This window comes from Varanus komodoensis, unplaced genomic scaffold (genome assembly GCF_004798865.1).
Source record: "Varanus komodoensis strain SLA01 unplaced genomic scaffold, ASM479886v1 scaffold43, whole genome shotgun sequence".
NCBI lineage: Eukaryota > Metazoa > Chordata > Lepidosauria > Squamata > Varanidae > Varanus > Varanus komodoensis.
The window spans coordinates 8,014,579-8,039,837 of NW_025335985.1; the positions used below are offsets into that span (position 1 = coordinate 8,014,579).

Sequence of the window (25,259 nt, forward strand, 5' to 3'; positions counted from 1 at the left end):
TGCCCCTCGGCCCTTTCCGGACTCTTGACTCCCTCCGCCGGGAAGGCCACGCCGCGCTCGGAGCAGGGGCGGAAGGTGCGCTGCACCGTGCGGCTCCCCCAGGCACTCGCTCCCGAGCCCGGAGGGCGCGGCCGAAGGAAGGCCTGGCCTGAACAATCTCCCCGTGCTCCGTGCTGTGGCGACTGGACAAGCTGCGCCAGGCAGAAGGCCCTTGCGCCTCCCCCAGCGCTTGCATCAGCATCCCACGCACCGCGCAAGGGGAGGCCGAGCGGCTCCTGCTCTTCCTCCTGCCTCGGCCTCTGCCCCCACCCCGACTGCCTCCTCCTTCTCTCCGCAGCCCCTCCTGCCTGCCTGAGCCACGCTTCCGCAAGCACTGCCTGCAGCCAGTCCCTCGCTCCTCCGCCCCGGCCCGGCCCCTGGCAGCCGTCCTGGCTCGGCCTCTCGGTTTACATGCTGCGGCACATGCGCTCGCTTGCTCCTTCGTCTCCTTCACGGAGCCGCCACACGTGTTTCCTTGCACGATGCGCTCGGCCCCCTCAGCAGCTGGAACGCCGGCGAACATTGGCTACTCGCGAATCGCTGGGGAAGCAGCTGCCGTGATCCGAGTTCGAGCCGGATCGTGCTGAGCAGGGGCATTGCTAGGCCTGGCCTCAGGGAACACGGCCTCAGATCGGATCCCCAGCGCCACTGGGTTCGACAGAAGCGCTCAGGTTAAGCACCTCGCGTGGAGGGGAAAGCGGTTCCAGCTGGTTGGGGAAAGGTTAGCTCTCCCCGTACCTCAACACCCCCCCCAAATCCCCCTCAGGTATGGCATTGAAACTTAAGGGGGGGAACCCTCCCCCTGGGGCCACTGGGAGTACCCCCCCCCCGCAGCTTAATTGCTATCGGGATTTCAGGATGTCTCAAGTGATCACAGTTGGAGGGGGAGGATTCAGGTGCCCTCCTTGCATGGGGTGCCCCCAACCCCTCCCCCCGTGGCGATTGAGCACGGGCACCCCAGAGCTGCATGGGAGCAGGTGGTTTTCCTCCAGGAGGAGCGGGACAGCGATGGGGGGAACTGAAGGTGCGTTTATCGCCAGCTGCGCATTCCAGGCCACGGAGCCTTCCTCGGGTGGCTCCAGGGCGCGGGAGGGTCCGGTCTTCCGTGTGTGCACAGGGTGTGCACGCAGCTCGGCCTGGCCTTGCGTGTTGCCCCAACAGGCGGGGCAGCACATGGAGACGAGGTCCAGCCGCGCAGCTCTGGCGGTCCTGCTGGCCTCTTCCTCTGCGGGAGCCTCTTTGCGTGCCGGAGCCTGGGGCGAAAGTGCCTCTGAAAGGCACCCAGAAGCTTCAGGGGAGGCCAGAGGGTCGCCCTTCTGCCACCGCCCCGGCCCCCACCCAGACCCCTCCCGCTCATTCCAGGCGCCCTGTTCTGCTCCACCATCCCCGGCACTCTATAGAACCACAGAATGAATACTAGAGCTGGAAGGGGCCAGGAAGGCCCTCGGGTCCACCCCCCTGCTGTTGCAGGACCCCAATCCACCCCACCCCACTCAGGTGGCTGCCCAATTCCGCCTTGAATGTCCCCAGTGTGGGAGAGCCCCCCACCTCTCCAGGCAGCTGGTCCCACTGCCATATTGCTCTGACAGTGAGTGGGGAAGCTTTTCCTGATGTCCAGCCTGAACCGGACTGGTCACAGCTTGATTCCACGTCCTGCTCTCTGGCATCAGCAGGAAGAGATCTTGACCTCCCTCTCTGTGACAGCCTTTGAGGGACTTACAGGGGGACACCGTGTCCCCCCTCAGTCTTCTCTTCTTGAGGCTGAACATGCCCAGTTCTCCCAGTCTCTCCTCACAGGGCAGTGTTTCCAAGCCCTGGATCATTTTTGGTTGCCCTCCCTGGACCCTTCCTCATTTACCTGCATCTTTCTCAAATCTTGGTGCCCAGAACTGGACACAGTATTCTAGGCAAGTTCTGACTAGCAAGGAGAATAGAGGAACTACTACTTCTCGTGATTTGGAAGTAATACTTCTATTATCGCGTCCCAAAATAGAATTTGCCCTTTTCAGCAGCTGCACCACATCGTTGGCTCATACTTAGCCTGTTGTCCACAATTACTCGCAGGTCTTTTTCTTCAGTTCTGTTGAGCCACATATTCCCCATCTTGTATCGATGCCTTTGCTTTTTCTTTCCTGGGTGGACTTGGCACTTGTCTCTCTTGAATATCATTCTGTTCCGTCAGCCCAGCGTTGAAGTTTATCAAGATCGCCTTAGATTTGCATTCTGTCTTCTAGGGTGTTTGCTATTCCACCTAGTTCTTTCCACCCAGTTCTGTATCGTCTGCAAGTTTGATTATCTTACCTTGTACTGCCTCATCCAAATCATTAAGAAAGATGTTGGAGAGCACTGGGCCCAGGACTGAGCCCTGTGGTGCCCACTGGTTCCCTCGTCCAGTTTGAGAAGGTGCCCTTGATGTTTAGCAGCTGATTTTGGATTCACCTGACAGTTCTTTCTAGTCCATTTTTTGCTAATTTTCTTACTGGGATGTCGTGGGGCACCACGTCGAAAGCTTTGCTAAAGTCGAGGTAGATTGTGTCCACAGTTCTTCTGCCATCCGTTTGGAGGGTTACCCAGTCAACAAACCCTAATCCCAACCCCTCCTGTCTCCCAGCCCTCCTTCCAGCCCCCCCGCCCCCCAGAGGCAGCCAACATGGCTAACGAGAGAGACAAGGAGGCGATTGGAGAGGAGGCCTCCTCCAGAAAGTGACAGTCTTGCCCAAATGTGGAAAACGAAAGGAGCGTGGGGCAGCCCGAGGAGCGCGTTGCTGGCAGTGCCCGGCCCCGGTCAGGTGCTCCTTGGACGGGCGGGAGCCCAAAGCCAGCTGGAGAGGCTGCTGGGCCCGCATGGCAGCTGGGCCCGACTGCGGTGCCCCGGCCCTGCATGCAGGCTGCCTGGCACGCCCCGCGCAGAGAACGCTGCACCGGACAGGCCGCCAGCCTGGCCCAGCACAGCTCTTCCCACGGCCTTGCACGAGCCGATGGGTCACGGGCACTGCAGGCATCAGGCCGGAGGGTCCCGCCCGCCTTGCTTCCTCTGCCAGCCCCGGCCAGGTGGGGGGGCGCGGGGGGGGCTTCTGCTGCGGTGCCCTTCGCTCCCTCAGATTTCCTTCCCAGAAACGCGGCGGGGGAGCCGGGAAACGCGCTCCGAAGCTGGCAGGCTCGAGGCGCCCCCCCAGCAATGGCGTGAGGTGCCCGGCGCCGCGGCGGCAGCGCTGCCCTTCCTCCCGACTTTCCACCGCGGCGCTGCCAGCGGCTTCCCGGAGCCGCCCTCGGCGCCTCCTGCCCGCGCCGCTTTCCCGCTGGCGGGCGCGGCAGGCGCTCCGGGGTCGGGCGGGGTCCCAGGGCGGCTGCGCGCCTCGTGCGCTCTTCTAGCCCTACGCGTCGCGGCGGCAGCCCCAGCCCGGACCGCCTCGCCTCCCTGAGCCGCTTCCCGCGCCTGGGACCCAGCCGCCCCGGAATCGCCCCGCCAGGAGGGTCAGCTCGGGGTGCCCCAGGCACGGGGACGGGCGCTCTGCGCAGGAACCGGGCGGCGGGCGGGCAGCTGTCCAGAGCCAGTCCCCCCAGCGGCCTGCGCAGCGCTTGGGGTCCCGGAAGGGCGGCGCGTTGCGGGGTTCCTGCGCTCCCGATCGGGCCTTCCCTCCTGCGCTCGCCTTTTCCGAAGCTCGCCCCCTCTCGCCAGCTCCGAGCCGCTGGAAGGGCCCCCAAGGCCTCCCGTGGCTCCGCCGGAGCCAGCCTCGAGAAGAGGGCGGCCACGGGCTCGGCGGCCCGAGGCGGCGGCGGCCCGCGGGGCGCCTCCGTTGGCACGCGGGTGCCGGGGCCGCGGTTGCGCGCTTCGGGGGCGCAGCGCCTGGCGGCTCCCAGTGGCCCATCTGGCTCAGGGCCCGCGGGCCGTTCGGCGTGTCAGCGCCTGGCCGCGGGGCTGCTGGCTTGAACGAGCAGCCCGAGCCCGGGAGGCGACCGGGCGCGGCTTCGCGCCTTCGCAGGGACGAGCCCCGCCCGGGCGAGCGGCGTGTGCGCGCCCGACGGGCTGCCGGGCCCCTCCGCCAGCTCTGAGCCGCGCCGTCCCTGCCGCGGCCCGGAGCGCCGCCCACCCGCCGGTCCCTGCGGCGCGCAGCACCCCGGCCCGACCGGCCCCGGCTCCTCCCGCAGCCGCGGGGTCGCGCCTGGTGAGGAGCTGCGGCGGGAAGGGCGGCCCCAGGAAGGCCAGCGCCGCGAGGGCCCCGCGCCCCTTGGCTCCCGCGCCTCGGACACGCGCCACGGCCTGGCGGGCCCTCCCCGCGGCCGGGCTCGGCCCTCCTGGGCTCCGCGAACCGGCAGCTGCTGCCCGGAGGCGCGGAGGCTCTCCTGGAGGGGGGCGGCAGTAGGCGCCCCAAAGCGCAAGGAAGGCGAGCAGTCCCCTCTGGCTGCCTCCTGCCGGCGCCCGAGCCCTGGCGGCAGCTGGTGGCCCTGGCAGCGGGGAGGGAGCGCACAGGGGAGTCGAGCCCCAGCCCCTCGCGCCCCGGGCTGCACGAGACCCCGTCGCAAGGGGTGGCTTTTCTGAGGGGCAGCCGCTTGCGCATGAGAGTGGGGCTTGCCCGGCCGGGCACCTTCCTGGCCATGTGCCAGCTCCATTCTCCCAAAGGCAGGTGGGCCTTGCCTCAGGGCTTGCGGGGCGGGGGAGGCAGTTCCGGTCAGGCCCCCTTCTGCCGACCGAGTGCACGGGCACCGCTTACTGTCCCGAGGAGCCCCCTGCGAATCCCAGCTCAGAGGCGCAAGACGCCCTGCGCCGGCACATGCATCACGGGGCCCCTCTGGCCAGCCCCCGCGGAGGCCTTGCTGCCTCCCGCCTCTGGGCCTGGCTGTCCCCTGCGCTGTGGCAGGAGCCCTGCCTGGGCCAGGGCAGAGCAGCAGCCGTCCCCCCCGGATGGCGGCTTCCCCCCAGCAAGGCTCCTGCCCTCCCGGGAGAAGGGGTGGAGGCGGCCCTGCACCTTTGGCCTCCAGCCTGGGCAGGGCCAGGCGCCCCTCCCATGGGCTCCAGAACCCACCCGTCCCCTGCTCCCGTCCAGGGCAAACTGGAAAGGTGAGCGTGGGCAGGTTGACGGCGCAGCCATGTAACCGTACCTGCCACATGAACCGCGTCTGCTTCCTCAGGAAGCCGGTGTGGGAGGATTTTGTTCAGGCAGCCGCGGGGCCAGGCAGGGAGAGGGACCCCGCAGTGACCGGCCTCTCTCTCCTCTCCAGGAGCTCTGGCGGAGCTGAAGCAGTGCCCTGAGATGCCGCACTTCGAGTTGAAATCGGGCAAGAAGCGCCCGAAAGGTGAGTGAGCCGAGCCGCGTGCCCTTCTTTCCCAGGACCTGCCGACTGCCTGGAGGCGCTGCCTGGAGCTGCCTTCCCGGAGCGGCTCCGTCCTGCTGCATCGGCCCAGGGCCTGCCGTCCTGGCCGGGCACCGGCGTGAAGGAAGTGCCTTGAGCCCGCGTCCTGGGCGAAGGGATGCGGAAGGGGAGAAACCAGCCGTGGGCGAGGCTTGGGTGGGGGATGTGGTGGGTGTTCCAGGGCATGTGATCACCCCGCCGTGATGTGGAGCACCCTCTTCTAGCAAGAAATAAGGAACTGAGCGTTGGGGCAGCACCTGGGTGTCTGCATAGGTGTACCTGGAGGGTCAGGCACTTCGGCCCCTGGATCCACTCCCCGTGAGTCAGCTGGCGGCTTGCTGGGAAGCTGGCTGCATGAGCTGGAGCTGGGCCTGGGGGCTGCCCGCTGCCCCCGTGGCTCAGCTCTGGTGCCCTCCCGGCAGAGGGGCACCGGCAGATCTTCAGCACTGCCCCCCCCCCCCCGGGGTCCTGCTTTTCAGCTCCAAACCTTGTGTGCCATCCAGAGGCTTCCCTCACTGTTCTGCCAGTTCTGCGGCTTAAGTCCACTGGAGCGGCAGCGGAGGCCTTGCTCTCGTCCGCTGTGGGTCGGTCCTCATAGCCTTTCAGGAGGGCCATCATGTACCTGCTCGCTAAACAGCCCGAGTGCCTTCCGCCTTTCCTCCTGGGGCTGTCCCCAGCCCTCCCCACTGCCCTCCTCAGTGTCGGGCTCGGGCAGAATAAAGCCCCGTCCTGCAGGTCAGAGCGCCCCATGACGGCAGTGTCCCCGGCTCCCTCCAGCTCGATGGGCTGGTGGGCAGCCGGGTGGCTCCTTTCCCATCTGCCCCTCTGGCTGGGGCTGAGCACCTGCGGAGCAGACGGCCTGCCGGGGAAGGGAACGGCTGGGCTTCTGGGGAGGAAGGACGGGCTGCCCAGCCAGGCTCCCTCCGGCTTGCCGACCTTCTCCTGGCCTTCCTGTGACTCGACCTGCTTCTGCTTTTTTCGAGGGGGAGTGGGGGGCCGGGAATTGAGCAAAGGGAGAGGAAGTTGCACAGTCTGTCTGGCCCCGAAGCAGGTGCCGGAGGACGGAAAGTTGCCTCGGCCAGGCGCTTTCTCCTCGCTGCTCAGGCACTTTCTCCTCGCTGCTCGTTCTTCCGCGGCAGACCGGCGGCAGCGCCAGCGCCGAGGCCCCTCATCAGAGAAGCCGCACGCCGGAGGCGATTCCCCTCTGCGCTGTGGTGCCAGTGCGAGTGGCGGCCGAGGCTTCCACGTGCAGGCCGCTTCCTCGGGGCGGCTCGCCTTTTGGCCGCGAGTGCCCAGAGGGCCGGCTTGTTCTTGGGGCTGCTTGGGCCACAACCGCTGGTCGGGCCGGCCAGCCCGGGAGGGGGGCCCTCGAAGGGCCACAGGGACTGCAGTGAGCTGCTCCGCCTGCGCGGGCCCCTCCACCTCGCCCCCACCGCACACGCCCTTCCCGGTTCAACACGGCCCCAGAAAAGGGCACGACGGTGCTTGCTGCCGTTTCCTTGCTGTGTCCGTGCACATGACCGTTGTGAGTCTTGTGCAAGCGCTGCCAGAGCTGGCCTGATCTGTGGCGTCCTGCCTGGAGCGGCCACTGGTGTGCTGCAGCGGCCGAAGGGAGCAGGTGACGCACCCGGGAGCTGGCCAGGCGAGAGGGCGTGGAGGCTGCTGCGCACACCGCTGCCAGGAGCGGCTGCCAAGTGGTGCTGGAGGGGGGTGAAAGGAGATGTGCGGGGGGGGGGCAGCAGAGTGAAGCCTTGCCCTGCCCGCGTTCAGCGCTGAGCCTGCGCTCCTCTGCATCCTCCGCCCTTTCAACACTTCCTGGAATCTACAGCTGCTCAGGAAAGGGGAGGTCTTGCGGTGCCCGCGAGCTTTGCAAGTGCTGCGTTTCCGGCAGTTCCCTGGCGGGTCCAAAAGCTTCCCAGAGAAGGTGGCAAATGGGACAGAGTGAGTAGAGCCCTGGGGGGGGGGGGCCCTCCAAGTGCTGCCCCCACAATCGCTCGGCCACCTGTAAGGCTCTCCGGAAAATCCGTTAGGAATATCTGCACATTTTGGGGGGTTGGTGGGAAAGACACACAAATCTAATCGCCAAGAAGTAAATGGAGGGGGCGCGTGCAAATGGGGGCGGGGGGGAAACGGAAACGGATGCACTTGCAGGCCCCGCTCTGTCCCTGCGGGCGCCCACTTTCCCCTCCATTTACCTTTGTTGTTGTTGTTAGTTGCGACCCCATGGACAACACTCCTCCAGGCCTTCCTGTCCTCCTCTGTCCCCCGGAGCCCACCCAAGCTCACACCCACTGCCCCAGTGACCCCATCCAGCCACCTCATCCTCTGCTGCCCCCTCCTTCTTTTGCCATCTACTGTTCCCAGCATGAGGCTCTTCTCCAGGGAGTCCTTCCTTCTCATTAGGTGGCCGAAGTATTTGAGTTTCATCTCCAGTGTATGGCCTTCTGAAGAGCAGTCAGGGTTGATCTCCTCTAGGACTGACCAGTTTGATCGCCTTGTGGTCGAAGGGACTCGCAGGAGTCTCCTCCAGCACCACAATTCAGAGGCCTCAATCCTTCGGCGCCCAGCCTTCCTTATGGTCCAGCTTTCACAGCCATACATTGCAACTGGGAAAACCATGGTCTTGACTATACGCACGTTTGTCCACAGGGTGATGTCTCTGCTTCTTAGTCTGCTGTCTAGATTTGCCATGGCTTTCCTCCCCTGGAGCAAGCGTCTTTTAATTTCTTGGCTTCAGTCCCCTTCTGCGGTGATCTTGGAGCCCAGGAAAATAAAATCTGTCACTGTCTCCATTTCTCCCCCATCTATCTGCCAGGAAGTGAGAGGACCGAATGCCATGATCTTAGTTTTCTTCATGTTGAGTTACAAGCCAACTTTTGCACTCTCCTCCTTCACCCGCATCAAGAGGCTCTTTAGTTCCTCTTCACTTTCTGCCATGAGAGTGGTATCATCTGCATATCTGCGGTTGTTGATATTTCTCCCAGCAATCTTAATTCCAACTGGTGATTCATCCAGCCCCGCCTTTCTCATGATGTGCTCTGCATATAAGTTAAATAGGCAGGGCGACAGTATACAGCCTTGCCAAACTCCTTTCTCAATTTTGAACCAATCAGTGGTTCCATGTCCAGTTCTCACTGTTGCTTCTTGACCCGCATACAGGTTTCTCAAGAGACAAATAAGATGGTCTGGTACCCCCATCTCTTTAAGGACTTGCCACAATTTGTTGTGATCCACACAATCAAAGGCTTTAGCATAGTCAATGAAGCAGAAGCAGATGTTTTTCTGGAACTCCCTAGCTTTCTCCATGATCCAGCGTATGTTGGCAATTTGATCTCTAGTTCCTCTCCCTGTCGGAAATCCTGCCTGTACCTCTGGTAGTTCTCGGTCCACATACTGCTGGAGCCTAGCTTGTGGGATTTTGAGCATCACTTTGCTAGCATGTGAAATGAGTGCAATGGTGCGGTAGTTTGAACATTCTTTGGCATTGCCCTTCTTTGGGATGGGAATGTAAACTGACCTTTTCCAATCCTGTGGCCACTATTGTGTTGTGTAAAGCTTCCTCAGACAGCCATTTTGCTTTCTTGCATTTCTTTTTCTTTGGGATGGTTTTAGTTGCTGCCTCTTGTACAATGTTGCAAACCTCCGTCCATAGTTCTTCAGGCACTCTGTCTGTCAGATCTAATTCCTTAAATCTATTTGTCACCTCTACTGTATATTCATCAGGGATATGATTTAGGTCATACCTGAGAGGCCTACTGCGTTTCCCTACTTTCTTCAATTTAAGCCTAAATTTTGCAACAAGAAGCTCATGATCTGAGCCTCAGTCGGCTCCTGGCCTTGTTTTTACTGACTGTATAGAGCTTCTCCATCTTTGGCCGCAGAGCACATAGTCAATCTGATTTCTGTGTCGACCATCTGGTGATGTCCATGTGTAGAGCCGTCTCTTGGGTTGTTGGAAAAGAGTGTTTGCTATGACCATTGTATTCTCTTGACAAAATTCTGCCAGCCCGTGTCCTGCTTCATTTTGTACTCCAAGGCCAAACTTGCCTGTTATTCCGGTTATCTTGTGACTTCCTACTTTAGCATTTCAGTCCCCCATGATGATACGGACATCATTTTTGGTGTTAATTCTAGAAGGTGTTGCAGGCCTTCATAGAACCGGGCAACTTCAGCCTCTTCAGCACCAGTGCTTGGGGCACAGACTGGGACTATTGTGATGTTGAATGGTTTGCCTTGCATGCGAACTGAGATCATTCTGTCATTTTGGAGACTGGATCCCAGCACTGCTTTTCCTACTCTTATGTTGACTATAAGGACAGCCCCGGTGCAGGTGGGTCCCACCTCAATGGCTTTTGTGCCCGTGAGCTCGGGGTCACTTTGCGTCACTGGGTGGGCAGCGTTGCAGCCCAGAATGAAGGGCTCCTTTCTGCCCGGCTGGGTGCGGGCAGCCTCCCTCCTCCTCCTCCTCCTCCCCCCCCCCATCTGCTGCCTCCAACTGCCACCAACGGACTTCCCTTCCATGCCCCGGCTGCAGCGCTCGCTCGGCCTCCCCGGCCCGCTCCCGCCCTCCTGCAGCCTCCCCAGTGTGGGCCTGCCGCTCTCCCGCTGCCCCAGCGCCGGCCTGCGGCTGAGCCGGGGAGGCTGCTTGCCACGAAGGGAGGCCTGGCACTGGCACGGCCACGCCTGCAGCTGCCCGCCCGGAAGGCCTGAAATCCGGTACAGCGAGGGAAAGATGGAAGGGGCCGAGGGGGACGTGGGGGTGCCAGAGAGGAAGGGGGTCCCTTCTGGGCGTTTGCTAACGACCCCTGCTTGGGGCGAGAGGGGGCGGGACGGAAGGAAGCCGCCCCGAGCCCCGACTCCCAGCCCGAGGCGAGGCCGACCGATTCCGCGGTGCCTCCCTGGTTCCGTGGCCGGGTCTGCCCTTGGAAGCGGCTGCACCGTGTGACCCGGGGGAACCGCCCTGCGGGCCTGGCACCCACGAGCCGACGCCTCTTGCAGCAGCCAGAGGTGCGGCGTGGCGCTCAGCGTCCACCGCTCCGAGGCTGAGTGGCCGCCCGAGCGTGGCCGGGCCCGGGGCTGCCCGAGTGCCCGTGGCGAGACGCTGCCGTGGCCGGGGTCCCGCGAGGGCGGGCGGGCGGGTCCGTGCCCGCAGCATCACTGGCCGCGCGCATCTGCGGTGTGTGGGAAGCCCACCGAGGCCCCGCAGCGTTTTCACTGGAGGGGCCGAGCAGGTCTGGGCATCCCGGGCTCCCCCTTTCCCGGCACCAACACGGGCCTCGTGCTGGGAGGACCCCGCAGAAGTCCTGCCCCAAGGGGGGGCCAGCTGGCCGCGGGGACAGCTGCGATGGCAGCAGGGGGTCTGCGGGCCGTGCCTCGGCACACTCCTGGGGGGGCCCACTTTTGAGGGCGTGGCCACGCGTGGACGGCAGCAGGGGAAGGTCACCCCGCTCGCTAGCCACCTGGGAGGAGGGTTCGGGGGGGCCTGAAGGCAGCGTGGCTGAGCCGAGGGGGAGCTGGGCAGGAGGGGCTGGGCGCCCAGGCCCCTGGCCAGCCGCATAGAACGGTGTGGAGACCCGGATTAGGGCCTTCCAGCACAGGGGGGTACAAAGCAGCGGAGAAATGAAGGGGAAGGGGAGGAAGTGCCTCGCAGCTTCCCCGGAGGCCTCTCCGCAGGGCCCTTCCCTGCTCTTCGGGGCCTGTTGCTGTACTGTCGCTGCCAACACAGCGCTTTATTCCCAAATTTAGAGCTCAAGGACTAGAAGGGGTTGTGAACTTCCTGCCTGCTCGGCCCTTTAGTACAAACAGACATTCGTTTTACGGTTTCCTGCCTTTCTTCACACCCATCTGGGTTTCATGGGAAAGATGAACAAATCAAACTGCCTCAAGGAGAATGAAGTCCAGGAGAGCAGGGGGCTCCGCGGGGGGAACCCTGCCCATGCGGGTGGAAAATCCCACTTGGCTCTCGCCCCAAATTGTGGAATCCCTACAGTGGAGCTGGAAGGGGCCGGCAGGCCGGCAGGGCCAGCCCCTGCTCAGCTCAGACGAGCGCGTCGAACTCTCCTCTCGGGGGGCCGTCCAGGGGTGGGAGAGCCCCCTGCCCCCCCCCCACTCATGGGGTCCACCCTTGGCTGCTCTAGCAGCCAGGACGTCTTCCCTAGGTCTGGCCAGAGCTGCTTCCTGTCACACGCCGGCTGTTCCACGTCTTGCCCTCTGGGGGGCTGAGAAGAGACCCCAGCCCTCCTCTGCACGGCGGATGGCTCCCCGCTCTCCGCTAGGTCTCCTCTCTGGGAGGCTGAGCACGCCCAGCTCTTCCCACCTCCCCGGAGGGCCTGGCCTCCGTCCCCGGCTCGCCCTCGCCGCCTTCCGCTGCCCCCTTTCCAGCTTGCACTGTGGGGTCCAGAACGGGACACTGCCCTCCAGAGGAGGCCCAAGATGCCCTGTGACGCAGCCAGTGCCCGGGTCCCTGGTGCTGTGGGTGGGGTATGGTGGTTTTCCTGCCACCAAAGGATGCTGTGCAGCGCCCCCGGCCAGGGCCATGCCTCCCCTCCCCCTGTACGAGGGGGGCTTGAAGGGGTGCATGGCCTCCTTGCATGACGCCTCCGTGAATCTGGGCCCCTTCGAGGGCGCACGCTCTGCTGCTCCAGCTGGGGAGGCAGCCCTGTGGGGGGCACGGGGCTTCTGCCCGAGGGAGACGCCGGCCGCCGTGCCCCCCCCACGCAAAGCCGCGGGAGTGGCTGGGAAGGTCAGGAGAGCCCCCGGAGCGCGGAACGACCCGCCGTGCAGGGGCCTCCTGCCGAAGAGCCGGCATCCTGCGTGGCCCGGCGTCCCCCAAAGCGGGAGCAGAACAGCCTCCCCGTGGAACACAGCAGCTGCCCAGCCAGGGCCCGCCTGGCCCCCCGGGGCCTGAAGCCGCCCGCCTGGGGGCAGAGTGGGGCCTGGGCCTTCTGCCGCTGGGCTGCCACGTGGGCCGAGGCGGGACGTGCCCTCCCAGGGCCGCCTGGCAGTGGCCGTGCGGCTCTGCTGCCGCACGGCCCTGGCTGGGAAGCGGCTCTGTCCGGCCCGTGTGTGGCAGCTCCGGTCGCTGCCGGCGGACGGGCCCAGCCTGGCAGGCCAGTGCAGCGGGGGCTCTGTGCGGGCGGCGGAGGGCGTGGGGCCGGGGGCTCCGTCTGCGTGGAAGGGAGAACAGCGGGGAGCCCAGTGGCCCGCAAGCACGCAGGGTGGTCAAAATCGGGCCGGGGAGCACAGCCGTGTTGCATGAAGGAGCGGAAGAATCCCGAATCCCTCGCGCCACCGCCGCCCCCTTGCCGCTCTCGGCAGGGGCCCTTCTCGCCCCCTGCGTGAGCCGTGGCACCCGCCCTGCCGGTCCCACAGCTCCGGGGAGTGTGGTGCCAGGGCCGCCTGCTTCGGGGGGGGGGGGTCCTTCCAGGAGCCATCCCAGCTCTGCCTTGCTGGGCGAGAGATGTGGCTGGCCGGCCGGCCGATTGCCAGATCGGCAGCTTGTTTCCGTGGGCTTCAGGTGGGAGGAAATGGCAGCTCTTATTCTTAGCTGAAATGTTGGTTTGTAATGCGTTATATTTTTATTCTGCCTGTCTTCCCCCTGGAAGTCCAAGCTGGCCGACAGGATCCTCCTCTTTCCCCCATTCATCCCCACAACAACCAAGCTGGGCTGAGACTCCAGGACTGGCCCAAAGCCCCCCGGGGCCCCGCCCCCCCCCCGCTTGCGAAGGGTGGATCTCGCGAGGGCGGTGGGTGCTCGCCTCTGCCGGGGGCGCAGCTGGGCGGGGAGTGCGGGGGTCAAGCACCAGGGTTCCCCAGAAAGGGAAGGGAAGGGAAGGGGCATCCGGGGAGGAATGAAAACCCAGTGGAGAGGAACCCGGAGGGGAGCCCGGGAAGCGTGTGCGTTTCGGTGCACCTTAGTTGGGCTGCCCGGCTTGGCACGTCCACGGGCCGCCCGAGAGAACCGTGCTGGGCCGGCGAAGGGGTATTCGGTTAACGAAAACAACGCGAAGTGAAGCAGAAACATTACCGTGATCCTTTGACCAGGTTTCCCAAATAGACGGGTGGCCATGAGAATCGCCACCATTTTCCGCCCACACCTGCCCCCCACCCAAGCAGCGTCTGCCTTGTTCCCCTCCAAGAGACAAGCGCATGGTGGGCTTGTCGTGAGCGGAGCCAGGTGGAGCTGTGGGTCAGACTAGATAGCCGCAGAGACCCTTCCGGCTCGCTCTGTTCCTAAAGGGCACGCTAGACAGCTTGCAAGGCAGCAGAACAAATGGGACTGGCCACCAGGATGCGTGGGGGGGGGGCACCGTAGCGTTTTGGGATGCCTGGTCCTCTCTGTGGGGGGCGGGATGCGTTCTGGCCGCGTGGCCCAGTAGCCTGAGCGCTGGAAAGCTGCCGGCCTGTGCGGGAGAGGCGCATTCAGCGGAAGGACTCTCGGGGTCACAGGCGGTGCTTCCTCGTGAGAACCCCGAGCCTGGGCCCCAGCACCCCCAAGGGCGAGCGCACGGTTTAGCCACCTTTCCCTGGGAGCGGCCGGCCAGCCGGCCGGCCTACCGTGAGCTGCTGAGAGGGCCGGGCGTTTGCCACAGGCTGGGGCGCCTTCTGTGGGGCAGAGACTGCAGCCAAGCCGGGCGTGTGCTGGCCAGAGGGCCCTCCGCGCGCGGCTGGAGCACCGCCTGGAATCCCATTTGCTTTCCGTGCAGTGAAATTTGAGGTTTGGTGAGTCACTTGCTCCGCAGCACATGGCAAAGTTTCTCTCTTTTCCTCGTTTTTGTCCTGCCTGCTCTCCAAAGGCATGAGATGGGGGCCCACCCTGTTTCCCCCCAGAACCCCAGCAGGGACTGGCTTTCTTAGCTGACGACTGGCAGGACCCACCGTCCCTGGAGGGCTCCCTCGGGGTCCAGCCATTGCTCTGGCGATCATGCCCCCGGCGGGCTTGGTTTGCGTGGCTCGGTGTGGGCGCGTGAGCTGGCCCCGTCCGCCGCATCGCGCCCTCCCCCAGCGGGAAATGGCCATTTCTGCACGTCTGAGATGGTGCGGGGGCCACACGGGCTGTTCGGCCAGGCTGCTTTGAACTGGCTCCCTGGCTTGAGCTATCTTCCTGGGTTTGCCGACCATCCTGCAGCGTTTGATCGGCCCCGTGGAAGAGGCGCTGCCCTGGTGTGCTGTCTGTTTGTTTTGGTGGGCCGGCAGAGCGCCCTGGTCCCGGCTGTTTCCCCGCAGATTCAGCATTTAGCCCCAAAGCCTCGTGTCTCCCCGCAGGCAGAATGGCCAGGCGGGGAACGCTTTTGCCCAGGGGCCGGCCTGCCGTCGGGCCGGGGTGTGGCAACGGCCTGCGGGGCGCTGGGGACACGGTCCCGCTGCCCAGGATGGGTGGCAGAGTGTGCCTCTGGAGGACCACGTTTAGTGGCAGAGTGTGGCGGCTCGTGCTGCGTCTGAGACGCGGGCTTGGCAGGTGCCACAGTTAGCTGAGGAAGAGCTCAGAAAGGTCCAGAGGGGACCCGCATCCGAGGCTGGTGCCCCCACGTACTTCAGACCGGAGAGCCCGCTCCCCCCTTGGAGCCCTCCTGCTACCACCCCCTGCCCTGCCCTGCCCATCCTCAGGGCTCTGCCTCTCATGCCGGTGTGGAGGGGCAGCCCCCCGTGTCCCAGCCGTGGCTTGCGTCCTGCTGTGACCCCGCCGGCTCCAGCAAGGGACAGCCTCACGCACCATGCGCGGTTGAGCTGCAGCCTCTGCCCGCCCCCCGACTGGCGTGGGCTGCACCCTAGGCCAGACCCCTGTAGCCTTCTGGACCCAGCGCAGGGTCCCCCAAAGGCGAGCACCCCACTGGCAGGACGAACGGCTCTCACTGGGACTTTGGGCGGGGGGAGGGCGTTGCAGGGGGAAGTGGCCGCTCTTCCTCGGGACGCCACGTCATGCACAGCCTCTGCTCCTGCGCGGAGGCTTTTCCAGCTAAGCTCACTTTGGGCCCCATCTCGCCCAGTTCTTTTCCAGCCACCATTCGGAGCGCCCCAGGTTCCTCGCTTCTTTTGATATCTATTCCGTCCTGGACAGAATTTGTTCCATTCATAAGTTCCGTGCCATCTTTTGTGTGGGCAGGGCTGTTCCTGGTCCGATCCCTGTTCTGAGGCCAAAACAGGGGTCTCCATCTGACCTGGGAAACATGGGGGAGCCCCGTCTCTTTGGGGGAGGGAGAGGGGGCAGGGCTCCCCCCAAAACGGCCTAGCTGGGAAACCGCCCCGACTGCAGGCACCGCGAATGCGCAGACGGCCACGCGGGTTCTGTGTCCGCAGCGGCCCCTTCCCCGGACGCAGAGTCGGAAGCCAGCTGGAGCCTGTTATGCTCCCGCTGCAACTGCAGACCCTGGCGAGGCCCCGCCATCTTTTGGGGGAGCCTCGTCTTCCTGCCCCTTTGGCCTCCTCCTCCCGGGCATCAGTCGCAGCCCCGGAGGCCAAAGATGCCCACCTCGAGCGGAGCGCCCGGGCGGGAAGGAGCGGCCGGCTGTGGCGCAGGAGCAGGCGGGGGGCTCTCTGGGGCGACCCGTGCTGACAGGGGGCAGCCGTGACCCGCCTGGGCTTGGTGGGCGGGCAGTGGGGGCAAATGCACGGGGTCCCTGGGCCCTGGCTGCGGCAGCACCCCAAGGCCTGGCGGTGGGGGAAGGTGCCCCGCGCTTGCCGGCTCCTCCTTGCCGGCCCGCTTGTGCAAGGCCCCCCCCCCCGCTCTCCGAGGCTCCGGCCGGGGGCTTGGGCCGCCCCTCCCTCACGCGCACCCTCTTCTCCTCCGCAGAGGAAGAAAGGCACCTCCGAGCGAACGACCGGGCCTTCAACCTGCAGTTTGATTACGCGGTGAGTAGGGGTGTGGCTCGTCTGCGTCTGGGGGGCTGCACGGGGCACCTTCCTCCCGCCCCACACATGGGGGGCCAGCCCTGTGCAGGCACGTTGACTGCCTAAGCAGGGGGAGCAGCTGCCCGGCTTTAGACCCCCGCAACCAGGGGGGGTGGGACAGGGGTGGAGGCCCAGTGGGGGGGGGAGGATGACTCACAGGCTGCACCCCCATCCTTTCTAAGCACCTGGGGGGGCGGAGACTCGGTTGGGGGACTGTATGTAGGTGTTCACTGAATGTTCAAGGAATCCACAGCCCTCGGTTGCGCCCGCCTGGCTTGCGCATGGCTGAAGGCTGTGTGCCAGCGGAGGAACCTCTGAGCTGCCTTGCGGGGGAGGCCAGCGCCCCCTCCCCTGAAATCCAAGCAGCGGCTCTGGGGAGGATTGTGTGCTGGGAACGGGCTGGTTTTTCCGACGCTCCCTTTCTCACCCCGCACCATCCCGGAAAAGGGAGCCGTCCTTCGCGTGCATCGGATGCAGGGGAGTGAGCAGCTGCAACGCCCCGTGGTGGGGACAGATCCTGCCGGGCGCAGGGGCTACTCCTTGAGGCAGCCCCAAGCCAAGCCAAGCCAAGCCAAGCCAAGCCAAGCCAAGCCAAGCCGGGGGAGGGGGGTGCAGCCAGGGGCTATGCCTGAAGGGTTCAAGCCTGAAACGGGTGGGGAGATCCATGGCGGATCAAAGGCAGGACCTCTTCAGGCAGCGCGTATTTGAGGGAGCGGGGACGTCCGTCCGTCTGTCCGTCTGTCCGAGGGGAGCTCGGGCACCCACTGGCTGAGGGACGCTGTGGGCAGCTGGCTTGCCACCACTGGGATGGAGAGTGGGCTGGGGGGCTTTGGCCTGGCATGCTCGCGTCCCCCTGGTGTGGAAAGGCCTTCCTGGGGGACCGGCCCGGCTCCTGCACTGCACACCCTCCGGGGCCAAGCCGAGCCCTCCTGCTCCGCCTCGCAGGCAGCACCTCTCAGGGGCAGCTCGGGGTGTGGCTCCCTTGGGGGTTTCATGCGTGCAAAGGACTCCCGGGGCATTTCCAGCCTGGCAGTTCACAGAGATCTCGAGGAGCAGCCAGGACAGGACTGGTCGGCCGTGGGGGTTCTTTGAGGGCACTTTGTTTGGGGGCGGGGTGCTTTGGGGTCCAGCAGTGCCTGTTGCCTGGCCTGGATTCCTGGGCGCTCGCCGGGGCAGCGGGGCAGGGGTTCAAGCAGGATGGCCAGCCTGCCGAGCGGATGGGGCGGCAGCCGGGCGCCGGGCAGCGAGCCTCGTGCTGCGGGTTGTGCTCCTTCGGCGCTGCGGGGGACCTCCAGAGGCCTTGCCAGCTGCGCCCGCCCCTTGGCTTCGGAACGCCAGCCCTCAAGAGCAGGGGGGGCAGAGTGCTGCTGGTGCCCACAAAGCGCCCCCCTCCCTCCCGCGAGGACACTGCAGCTTGTACGCCCAGTGGAAGGCACCCTCCGCGCGCTGGGAGTGGCCCGAGCTTTGCATCTGTGCTGCTGCCAAGGGACTTCGCGCCGCTCCGAACGTTGGCCTGGCCACGCCAAGCGAGCCGAAATAGGCCCGGGCTCCGGGGCCCGGCAGAGGCTCGCAGGGGCGAGGGAGGTGGCAGGGCGGAGGGCCCCGAGGGCGCCGCCACCTCCTGCCCGCCCGTGCGACACGCTCCCCTCCCCGGAAGCTCACGCGGGGAGCTCAGCCCCGCCGAGCCCCGCGGGTTCCCCGCTCCGTGCCGCGAGCGCACGCTGGCCATTCCCCTTGGCCTCGCGGCTCCTCCCTCCGCCACGGCTGCCTGGCACGGGGTACCTCGGGCTGCCCCAGGGGGAGCGGTGCACCCCTGCTCTCCCGGCGCCGGGCCCGCGGAAGTGCGTGCGGAACGCGGTCCCTTGATCAGGGGTCCTGGAGGCACGTCTGCGCAGAAAGCGGCGAGATTCATGGGGCAGCTTTCCAGGAAGCCCACGGCTGGAAACGCCACTGCCAGCGCTGCCTCGACGGGGAGGTCCAGGTGCGTTTCTGTAAAACTCCGTCTCCTCCCGAGTGCCGAGGATCCCTTTGCGCAGCACCACGTGCCTTGGGAGGTGGAGAGACGACGACAGGGGAAGCTTTCCTTCGAAGGATTTATTCTGAGCAGCAACCAGCCTCCAGGGAGTCTTTCCGGGGGCTCCCCTGAGCGCTCCGCCATTAGCACTTTCTTGCGCTGCTTGTTAGAGGGTCCCACCCAGCACAGTTAGTGCTTTCCAAAGAGAAGGCAGATTCTTCAAGGGGAGGAGGAGGACAGGGTGTTACTCTGAGCAAGAGGAGGCGGCGGCAGTGAGGTGGCGTGAAGTGCCCCTCGCCATCTGTCAGATGCCAGCAGGCAGTCTCTGGAACCGTGTCCGGTCAGTGTCAGCTCCACTTCACGCCGATGTCTGAAAAAAGCCACTCTTTTCCCGGCCCAGCTGCGTGTGGCCATTCCCCTGACCGTGTCCATGTGGGCTGCAGCTGTCGGCCTGCGCATCCTCCTCCTCTGAACCGTCCCCAGCGTGTCCACGCCTTCCGGCCGAGGAGCCCAGGCCGGGCAGGGTCCCTCTCGCTCAGCCACACGCTTTGTCTGTCCGCAGCAAAACGCCATTAAGACGTCCAAGTACAACTTCTTCACCTTCCTGCCGCTCAACTTGTTCGAGCAGTTCCAGCGGGTCGCCAATGCCTACTTCCTTTGCCTGCTCATCCTGCAGGTAGGGGCCAGGCCGGTCCGCAGTGGTGCAGCTGCTCCTTCCACGACCCGGCTCTGGGCGTCACGCGTGGGGCGTCCCGGCCTCTGGGACGAGCGAGCGGGTGGAGGCGGCCTGCCCGGCAGACCCCTCCGCGGGCCGCGGGAGGGTCCCGCCCTGCCAGCAGCGGCACGGTGGGCCCCGGGCGCACGACAGCCGCCGCACTGCGGTCCTCCCGCCCGGCAAAAGCCCCTTGCCCCACTGGGTCCCCGGCCGGCCGTGGTTCCTGCGTGGCAGCACGGCTGGGCTTCCTGTGCGGGGCACGCAGGCCCTGGAAACGTGTGAAGGGAACCCCTGGCTGGAGCGACATGCGCTTTGCTCGGGGGCAAGGGACGCGGCGAGAGCGGGGGGAGCGCGAGAGTGGCAGGCCGCCGTGGACAGGCAGCAGGGGCGTGAACGTGGCCGGCAGCGCTCCAGCCCCAGCTGGCGTTGGCGTGTTGCGGGGGCCACGGGTGCTCCCGGTGCTGTCGAGTGGCGGGGGGGGCAGCAGGCTGAAGACTCTCGGCAGCTCCGCAGGCGACGGCGCTCACTGTCCCCCCGGCCCTTGCAGCTCATCCCTGCGATCTCCTCCCTCTCCTGGTTCACCACGGTGGTGCCGCTGGTCCTGGTGCTCGCCGTGTCGGCCGCGAAGGACGCCATCGATGATGTTGTGAGCACAGCGGCGCCCGGGTGGGGTCGCACCTCGGGCCCGGGCCACACGCGCGAAGCGGAGCGGCGGGGATGGCGACGAGCGGAGCGCCGAACCTGCGTGCGGAAGGCGGGCGCAACGGCGGGGGGCAGAGCAGGCCCCATGCGGCTCCGAGGGGGAGCTTTTGGGGGCAGGGGTGGGGCAGAGTGCTAGGACAAAGGGAACCGGGGGAGGCCCGCAAAGACCTCCCGGCCGTGCAGCGAGGGGGTCCCTCTTGCTGGAAGAGAAGCGGAACCAATGGAATGGGCTGCCCCTCCCTGCCGGACCCGCAGGGGCCCTTCCCTGGGTGTCCAGGAAGCTGAATGCGGGGAGTGCCAGGCCCCCACGCCCCGGGGGCCTGCTTCTCCACGCTGCTGGGGACAGGAGGGCTTGGTCCCCTTCCGGATGCAGCAGAATTGAGGGGGGCCGCTTAGCAAAAGGAGGTGGGAAAGAGGCGGGGCCGTTCCTGCTCGCGCTCGGGCCCCCAAGGAGGCCCAGAGGTGGAAGCTGCTGCTTCTCTCTCCACCCCACCCCCCCGGAATGCCCGGAAGACCCTGCTGGGTCGCTTGGCCCGGGGGGGGTGGTGGGTTGCATGGCGTGACTTGGCCGGCTCCGTGTTTTCCAGAATCGACACGCGAATGACAAGCAGGTCAACAACCGCCCCGTCAAGGTGCTGGTGGACGGCAGGTGAGCAGGACGTCGCTGTGCACCCAGTTCTGGCAGGAGAGACCGAGGCGGCCGTTGGCACATGCGGCGTGTGAGGGGGGAACGGGGCAGCGGGGAGCGTGTGGCTGCCAGGAGCGCCGGTGTCCCCGCTGCCCGTCCCTTCGGGTCCGCCGACTCGGGCCCGGAGCCGGCCTCGTGCCTGTTCGTGGAATCGGGACGGGCCCCACTTGCGGCTTGCCCTGAGCCAGGGAGGACCCCGTGGGCAGAGCCGTGGGCCTGAAGCCCCTTCCCTGGGCGGAGGTGCCCTGCCCCCGCTCTCTTCACAGTGCGGGAGGTGCTGGGGGGCACATGGGGTGGCTGGGGTGGTCGCCCCGCCCCTGCAGTCCCGGAGTGTGAGCTGTGCGGTGGCCCCTGCCGCCGAGCGCCAGGAGGGAGGCGTCCGTCCCGGGAGCACGGAAGAGGCCTGCTCTCCCAGCGCCGTGCGCCTTCCTTCCAGTCTGAAGACGGACCGCTGGCGGAGCATCCAGGTGGGGGACATCATCAAGCTGGAGAACAACAACTTCGTGACGGTGAGCCGCCGGCCCGGCTGGGGGCAGCCTGCGCTTGGCCCTGCTTGGGGCCTCCGCGGGGGGGGGGGGACCACATTCTCCGCAGCCTTCGGAGGGCCATGCGCAGCTCCGCAGCGGCCAGGGGGCGGCCTCGCAGGGAGCCCAGCCAGCCTCGGCCCGAGAAGGGCCGGAGTGGCGGTGGTCTCTCGCCACGCTCCCTGCAGGGCAGCCCGGCCGGGGCGGGGGGAGGCCGGCGGGGGCATGAGGAGGCTGCCGCCCGCCTGCCCCCCACCTCACGGGTCTCCCGGGCTGCTGCTGACGCCTCCGCTCCGGCACCCTCACCGGGCCCGGATGCACCACGCTCGGCGGCACCCGTACCGTATGGCACGTGGCTTTGCGTTGGCCAGTGCGGGGGGGGGCGGGCTGCAGCCTCTCCTGGGGACAAACAGGCTCTGGGCAGGGGACCGGCTGGCGGCCCGCGGTGCCCAGGCGCTCTGCCCTGCGCCCGGATCACCCATCTGCCGTCCTCTCCCCACCAGGCGGACTTGCTCCTGCTGTCCAGCAGCGAACCCCACAGCCTGACCTACATCGAGACCATGGAGCTGGATGGGTGAGTGCTGCAGCGTCCGGGGGGCGGTGTGGCAGCCCTCAAGGGTGGCGGTGCCGTGCAGCATCCCTGGGGAGCTTGGCGTCCGGGCGCGGGGCTGGCCGCCTCAGAGGGCCCGTTTGGAGAAGTGCTCTCCCAGAGTCCTCCCACGCCCCGGCAGCTGAGCGCCCTCCACCTCCGGGCCCCCAGCATCTTGCCTGAGTCCAAGGGCCAAGGAGGGACCTTGACCCGGGGCCATCGTGGCGCTCTCATGTCACACGCACTGGGGGTTGGGCAGGGCGGGGGAGCAGTTCCCGCGGCACAGACCTTCGCTCTGGAATCTCCCCGAAAGAGGCTCCCGCAGGCCCAGAGCCCAGGCGAGGGTGCCTGAGGACCCCCGAGAGCTGCCGGAGAGCCGCCCTGGGGGAGAGCGCCAGATAGTCCCTCCGTCGCGCCTGCCCGAAGTGCGCAAGCCATGCGCAGCAGCGCTTTTCCCTGTTCTGGCCCCGGGGGGGGGGGGGGGGCGGTGTGTGCCTCAGCCCGCCTGGCCGGCACAGAAGGGGCCCAGCCCTGCCTCTGTGACTGCCATGTGGCGGAGCTGGGAGCCAGCCTCGCCCCACCGATGCCGGGAGGCCTGGGCCACTCCCGCGGCCGCCTCCGGTGTCCCGCAGAGCCCCTCACCCAGAACGAGCCGCGGGGGAGGCTGGGGGGCTCTTCCGGGGAGGTTGGCGAGGCAGGGTGGCCTGCACCTCTTGCGCATGAGCCGGAGCTGGGCCAGGCGCCTTCGTTTCTCGGCGACGCCAGCCTGCCTTTCAGGGCGCACGGTGGACCTGGGCTGCGCCCCTCAGCTCAGGGGCCCCGGAGGCCCCTTTCCCCCCCCCCCCCCAGCTGCAGGTGCTCACGCTGCCCGGGAGTGCCGTGCTCAGCCATCCCGGCACGGGGCAGCCACAGGCCCACCGAGGAGCAACCCTGTGACCGCGGTGTCGCCTCTGCCCCGCGTGATCCTCCAGGGAGACCAACCTGAAGGTGAAGCAGGCGCTGACGGTCACGGCCGAGATGGGAGAGGACCTGCAGGCGCTCAGCCAGTTCGACGGTGAGTTGGGGGCCTCTCCTGCCCCTCCTCCAGCCCCGTGCCCCTCCGGGAGAGTCTCAGGCGCAGGGTGCATCGTCAAGGGCACAGAGCATGCTTGGGGGGCACCCCGGCCTCGCAGTACCCCGCCACTTCTCAGCCCACACCACCGTCCTGCCAGAGGATGGGGGTCCGCCAGTCACCCCACCGTGGCAGCTTCAGAGAGTTGTAGCTCTTGGCCGAGGCCCTCCTGGCAGGGCTGAGACCCCTCGGCATCCTCCTCTCCTCCTCCGCCCCTCCTCAAGCTGCTCTGCCCCCCACCTGGCCTTCAGACGGAGCGCCCGTGCGTCCTCCATGCTTCACCAAGCCCTGCATCGCTACAGAACCGGGCGGGGGGTCCCCAGAAGTCTGGCGGGGCTTTGAGAGCGCTGATTCTGGGCTGAACGCAGCACTCTAACCCCTCTCCCCGCAGGGCCCTCCGGCCACCCCTTTGGGCAGGTTGCACGGAGCTCCCGGGGCTGAGAGCAGCCCCCTTCCGCCTGTGGACAGGAGGGGCCCATGGCCAGGCAGCTCGGGGACCAGGAGGCCAGAGGGCCCGCCGGAGCTGCAGGGCCGTGATCGGCCCCTCTCCAAAGCGGTTCTCTCTGCCTGGAGCTGACGTCCCCGTGCCGCTGCCTCCATCCCCGAGGAAGGGAGGGAAGCCCCGGAGCGGTCCAGGTCTTGGCTCAGCCTGCTCCAGCGCCCCTCCCGAGATGCACCTCCAAACGGGTGGGGGGAGCCCTTGGCGAATGCTCGCACCGATGGGAAGGGCAGGCCCGCTGGGCACCTGCGAGGGGCTTTCCGGATGTATCTCTGCCCACTTGCTGGAGGCCACCGTGTCCCCGAGCCGCTGGCCACCGCGAGCCTTTGCAGGGGCCCCGGGAGCTTCAGGAGGGAAGCCGGCCCACCCTGAGCGTGAGTGGATGCGCGAGGCGTGATGCCAGCGGTCTTTCCCTACCGGTGGCGACCGGCGGCACTATCCCAGCGGGGCGGAAGGGCCTCAGGGGCCGCCCCCCGCACAGAAGCAGCCAGGAGGGGGCTGCCGATGAGGCTGAGGCGGATCCGCGTCCGCAGCTGCGGGGCCGAGAGCGGGACGTGTCAGCCGAAGCCCACTCGCCCCGCCAGCGACTTGCACTCTGCTTTCCGGCTGCTGGGCAGTGCGATCGGCGCCCGCCCGGGACACGTGGTCAAGCGTGCAAGTGGCGGGCACGGGTCCAGGAGGGCGTGGCGTGGCGCTGAGCGCGGGGGCCGTTCGGACAGCCCCCTTCCTTCGCCCTGTGTCCGGACGAGAGCCATTGCCCTCTTTTTCAAGCAACCCCTTTTGCGTTTGCCCGGTAACGGCCCTCGGCATGGGGCAGAGTGGAGCCACAGGCCTCCTGGCCACGCAGGGGGAAGCTCCCGGAGAGGGAGGAGGGCCGCCCCTGCCCGGCTCGCCTGCGCACCCCAGAGCCGCCCTCCGCCTGCCTCTCGCCCCACCGCTTGCTTTCTCTTCACAGATCTTTGCACTCTTTGCTTCCCTTCGGGGCTCTTTCCCGCCTCACTTCATTTCTCTGGCCTTCTCCCCACCTGAGGGAGACTCTGGGCTCCGGTGTAGCTTCCGTCAGGCCCCCATGGACGGGTATGTTGGGGGGCCGCCCATGTGTGGATGGGCAGGTTGGGGGGCCGCCCCCTGCGGCTGCCTGCGGCGTGGAGCTCGCTCGGTTTTGGGGCAGCAGGTCCGCGTCGCCCTCGGAGTCGGCCGCCTGCCCCGGCCCGCTAGTTCTGCCCTGCCACAGCACGGCACCAGCTAACGGGCAGGGGCCGAGGGGCGTGGGGCCCATGCCGGAGCGTCTCCCTCAGCCACTACCCACGCAAAAGGGCCGCGCAGGGCTGGGGAGGGCACTGGGGGGGAGACGGTGCTGTGGGAACAGGCTGCCCCCCGTGACGTGGCCTCTCCCCCGCGCTCCCTCGCCAGAAAGAGGAGATTCGGAGCAAAGCTGGGCGGCATCTGAGTGGGACGGTGCGACTCGGTGTCCCGCGGCAGCAGGGGTGGCCCCGGTGGCCTCGTGGCTCCTGCCAACTCGCCTCTTCTGTGATCCCGTGAGCCCAGGCCGGCCGCCGGCCCCCTCCCGCAGGCCTGAACCGAGGAAGCCTTCAGGGAGGCGGCAGGGCCCGTGCGGGGAGAGGCGGCCGCCACTCACGGGGCCTCGTGCTCGCCTGCAGGCGAGGTCCGCTGCGAGGCACCGAACAACAGGCTGGACCGATTCACCGGGACCCTGGTCTTTAAGAGGAAGAAATACGCCCTGGACAACGAGAAGATACTGCTCAGGGGCTGCACGATCCGCAACACGGACTGGTGCTTCGGGCTGGTCATCTTCGCCGGTAAGAGCCGGACGTGGCCTGCGTGCGGATTCCCGCGGCTGGGGGGGGGGCGCAGCCTCGGGGGCCTCCGGTCACCTTGCCTCGGAGGCTGGGCGGGCCCTGCACGCACGCCTGCAGTTTCGGACTTGGCACACCCCCAGCCGTCTCGGCCGCCCCTCCCACGGGCAAGACAGGCAGGTGCTGTTGCGGATTGTATCGCAAAGCACAGTGCAGACACCCGATGGACTGAGCCAGGGTCCAGAACACACAGGGCCTGGCGGAGTAAAGCGGAAGGGCGTTTGCCCGTCCCAGGCAGCGAAAAAGCCAAGTGGGCTGGGCA

General features: G+C 66.6%; 1 protein-coding gene across 3 annotated transcripts in view; it reads left to right on the top strand.

Moving 5' to 3' along the window:
- Window positions 1-357: 357 nt before the first annotated feature.
- LOC123030244 (phospholipid-transporting ATPase ID-like) overlaps window positions 358-25,259 on the top strand; it is a 45,429-nt gene continuing 20,527 nt past the window's right edge. For 2 of the 3 annotated variants that reach the window (XR_006416066.1, XM_044444024.1), the window contains exons 1-10: window positions 358-710; window positions 5,260-5,334; window positions 16,181-16,239; window positions 18,855-18,968; window positions 19,555-19,653; window positions 20,297-20,358; window positions 20,834-20,906; window positions 21,425-21,495; window positions 22,482-22,564; window positions 24,782-24,940. Coding sequence is in view for 2 of the 3 variants with exons in the window: in XM_044444024.1 (XP_044299959.1) it covers window positions 5,292-5,334; window positions 16,181-16,239; window positions 18,855-18,968; window positions 19,555-19,653; window positions 20,297-20,358; window positions 20,834-20,906; window positions 21,425-21,495; window positions 22,482-22,564; window positions 24,782-24,940 (763 nt within the window). In the remaining variant the exon portion in view is untranslated. Of the gene's footprint in view, window positions 761-5,259; window positions 5,335-16,180; window positions 16,240-18,854; window positions 18,969-19,554; window positions 19,654-20,296; window positions 20,359-20,833; window positions 20,907-21,424; window positions 21,496-22,481; window positions 22,565-24,781; window positions 24,941-25,259 lie in introns of all 3 variants that reach the window. The other variant, XM_044444025.1, reaches the window with a different exon arrangement.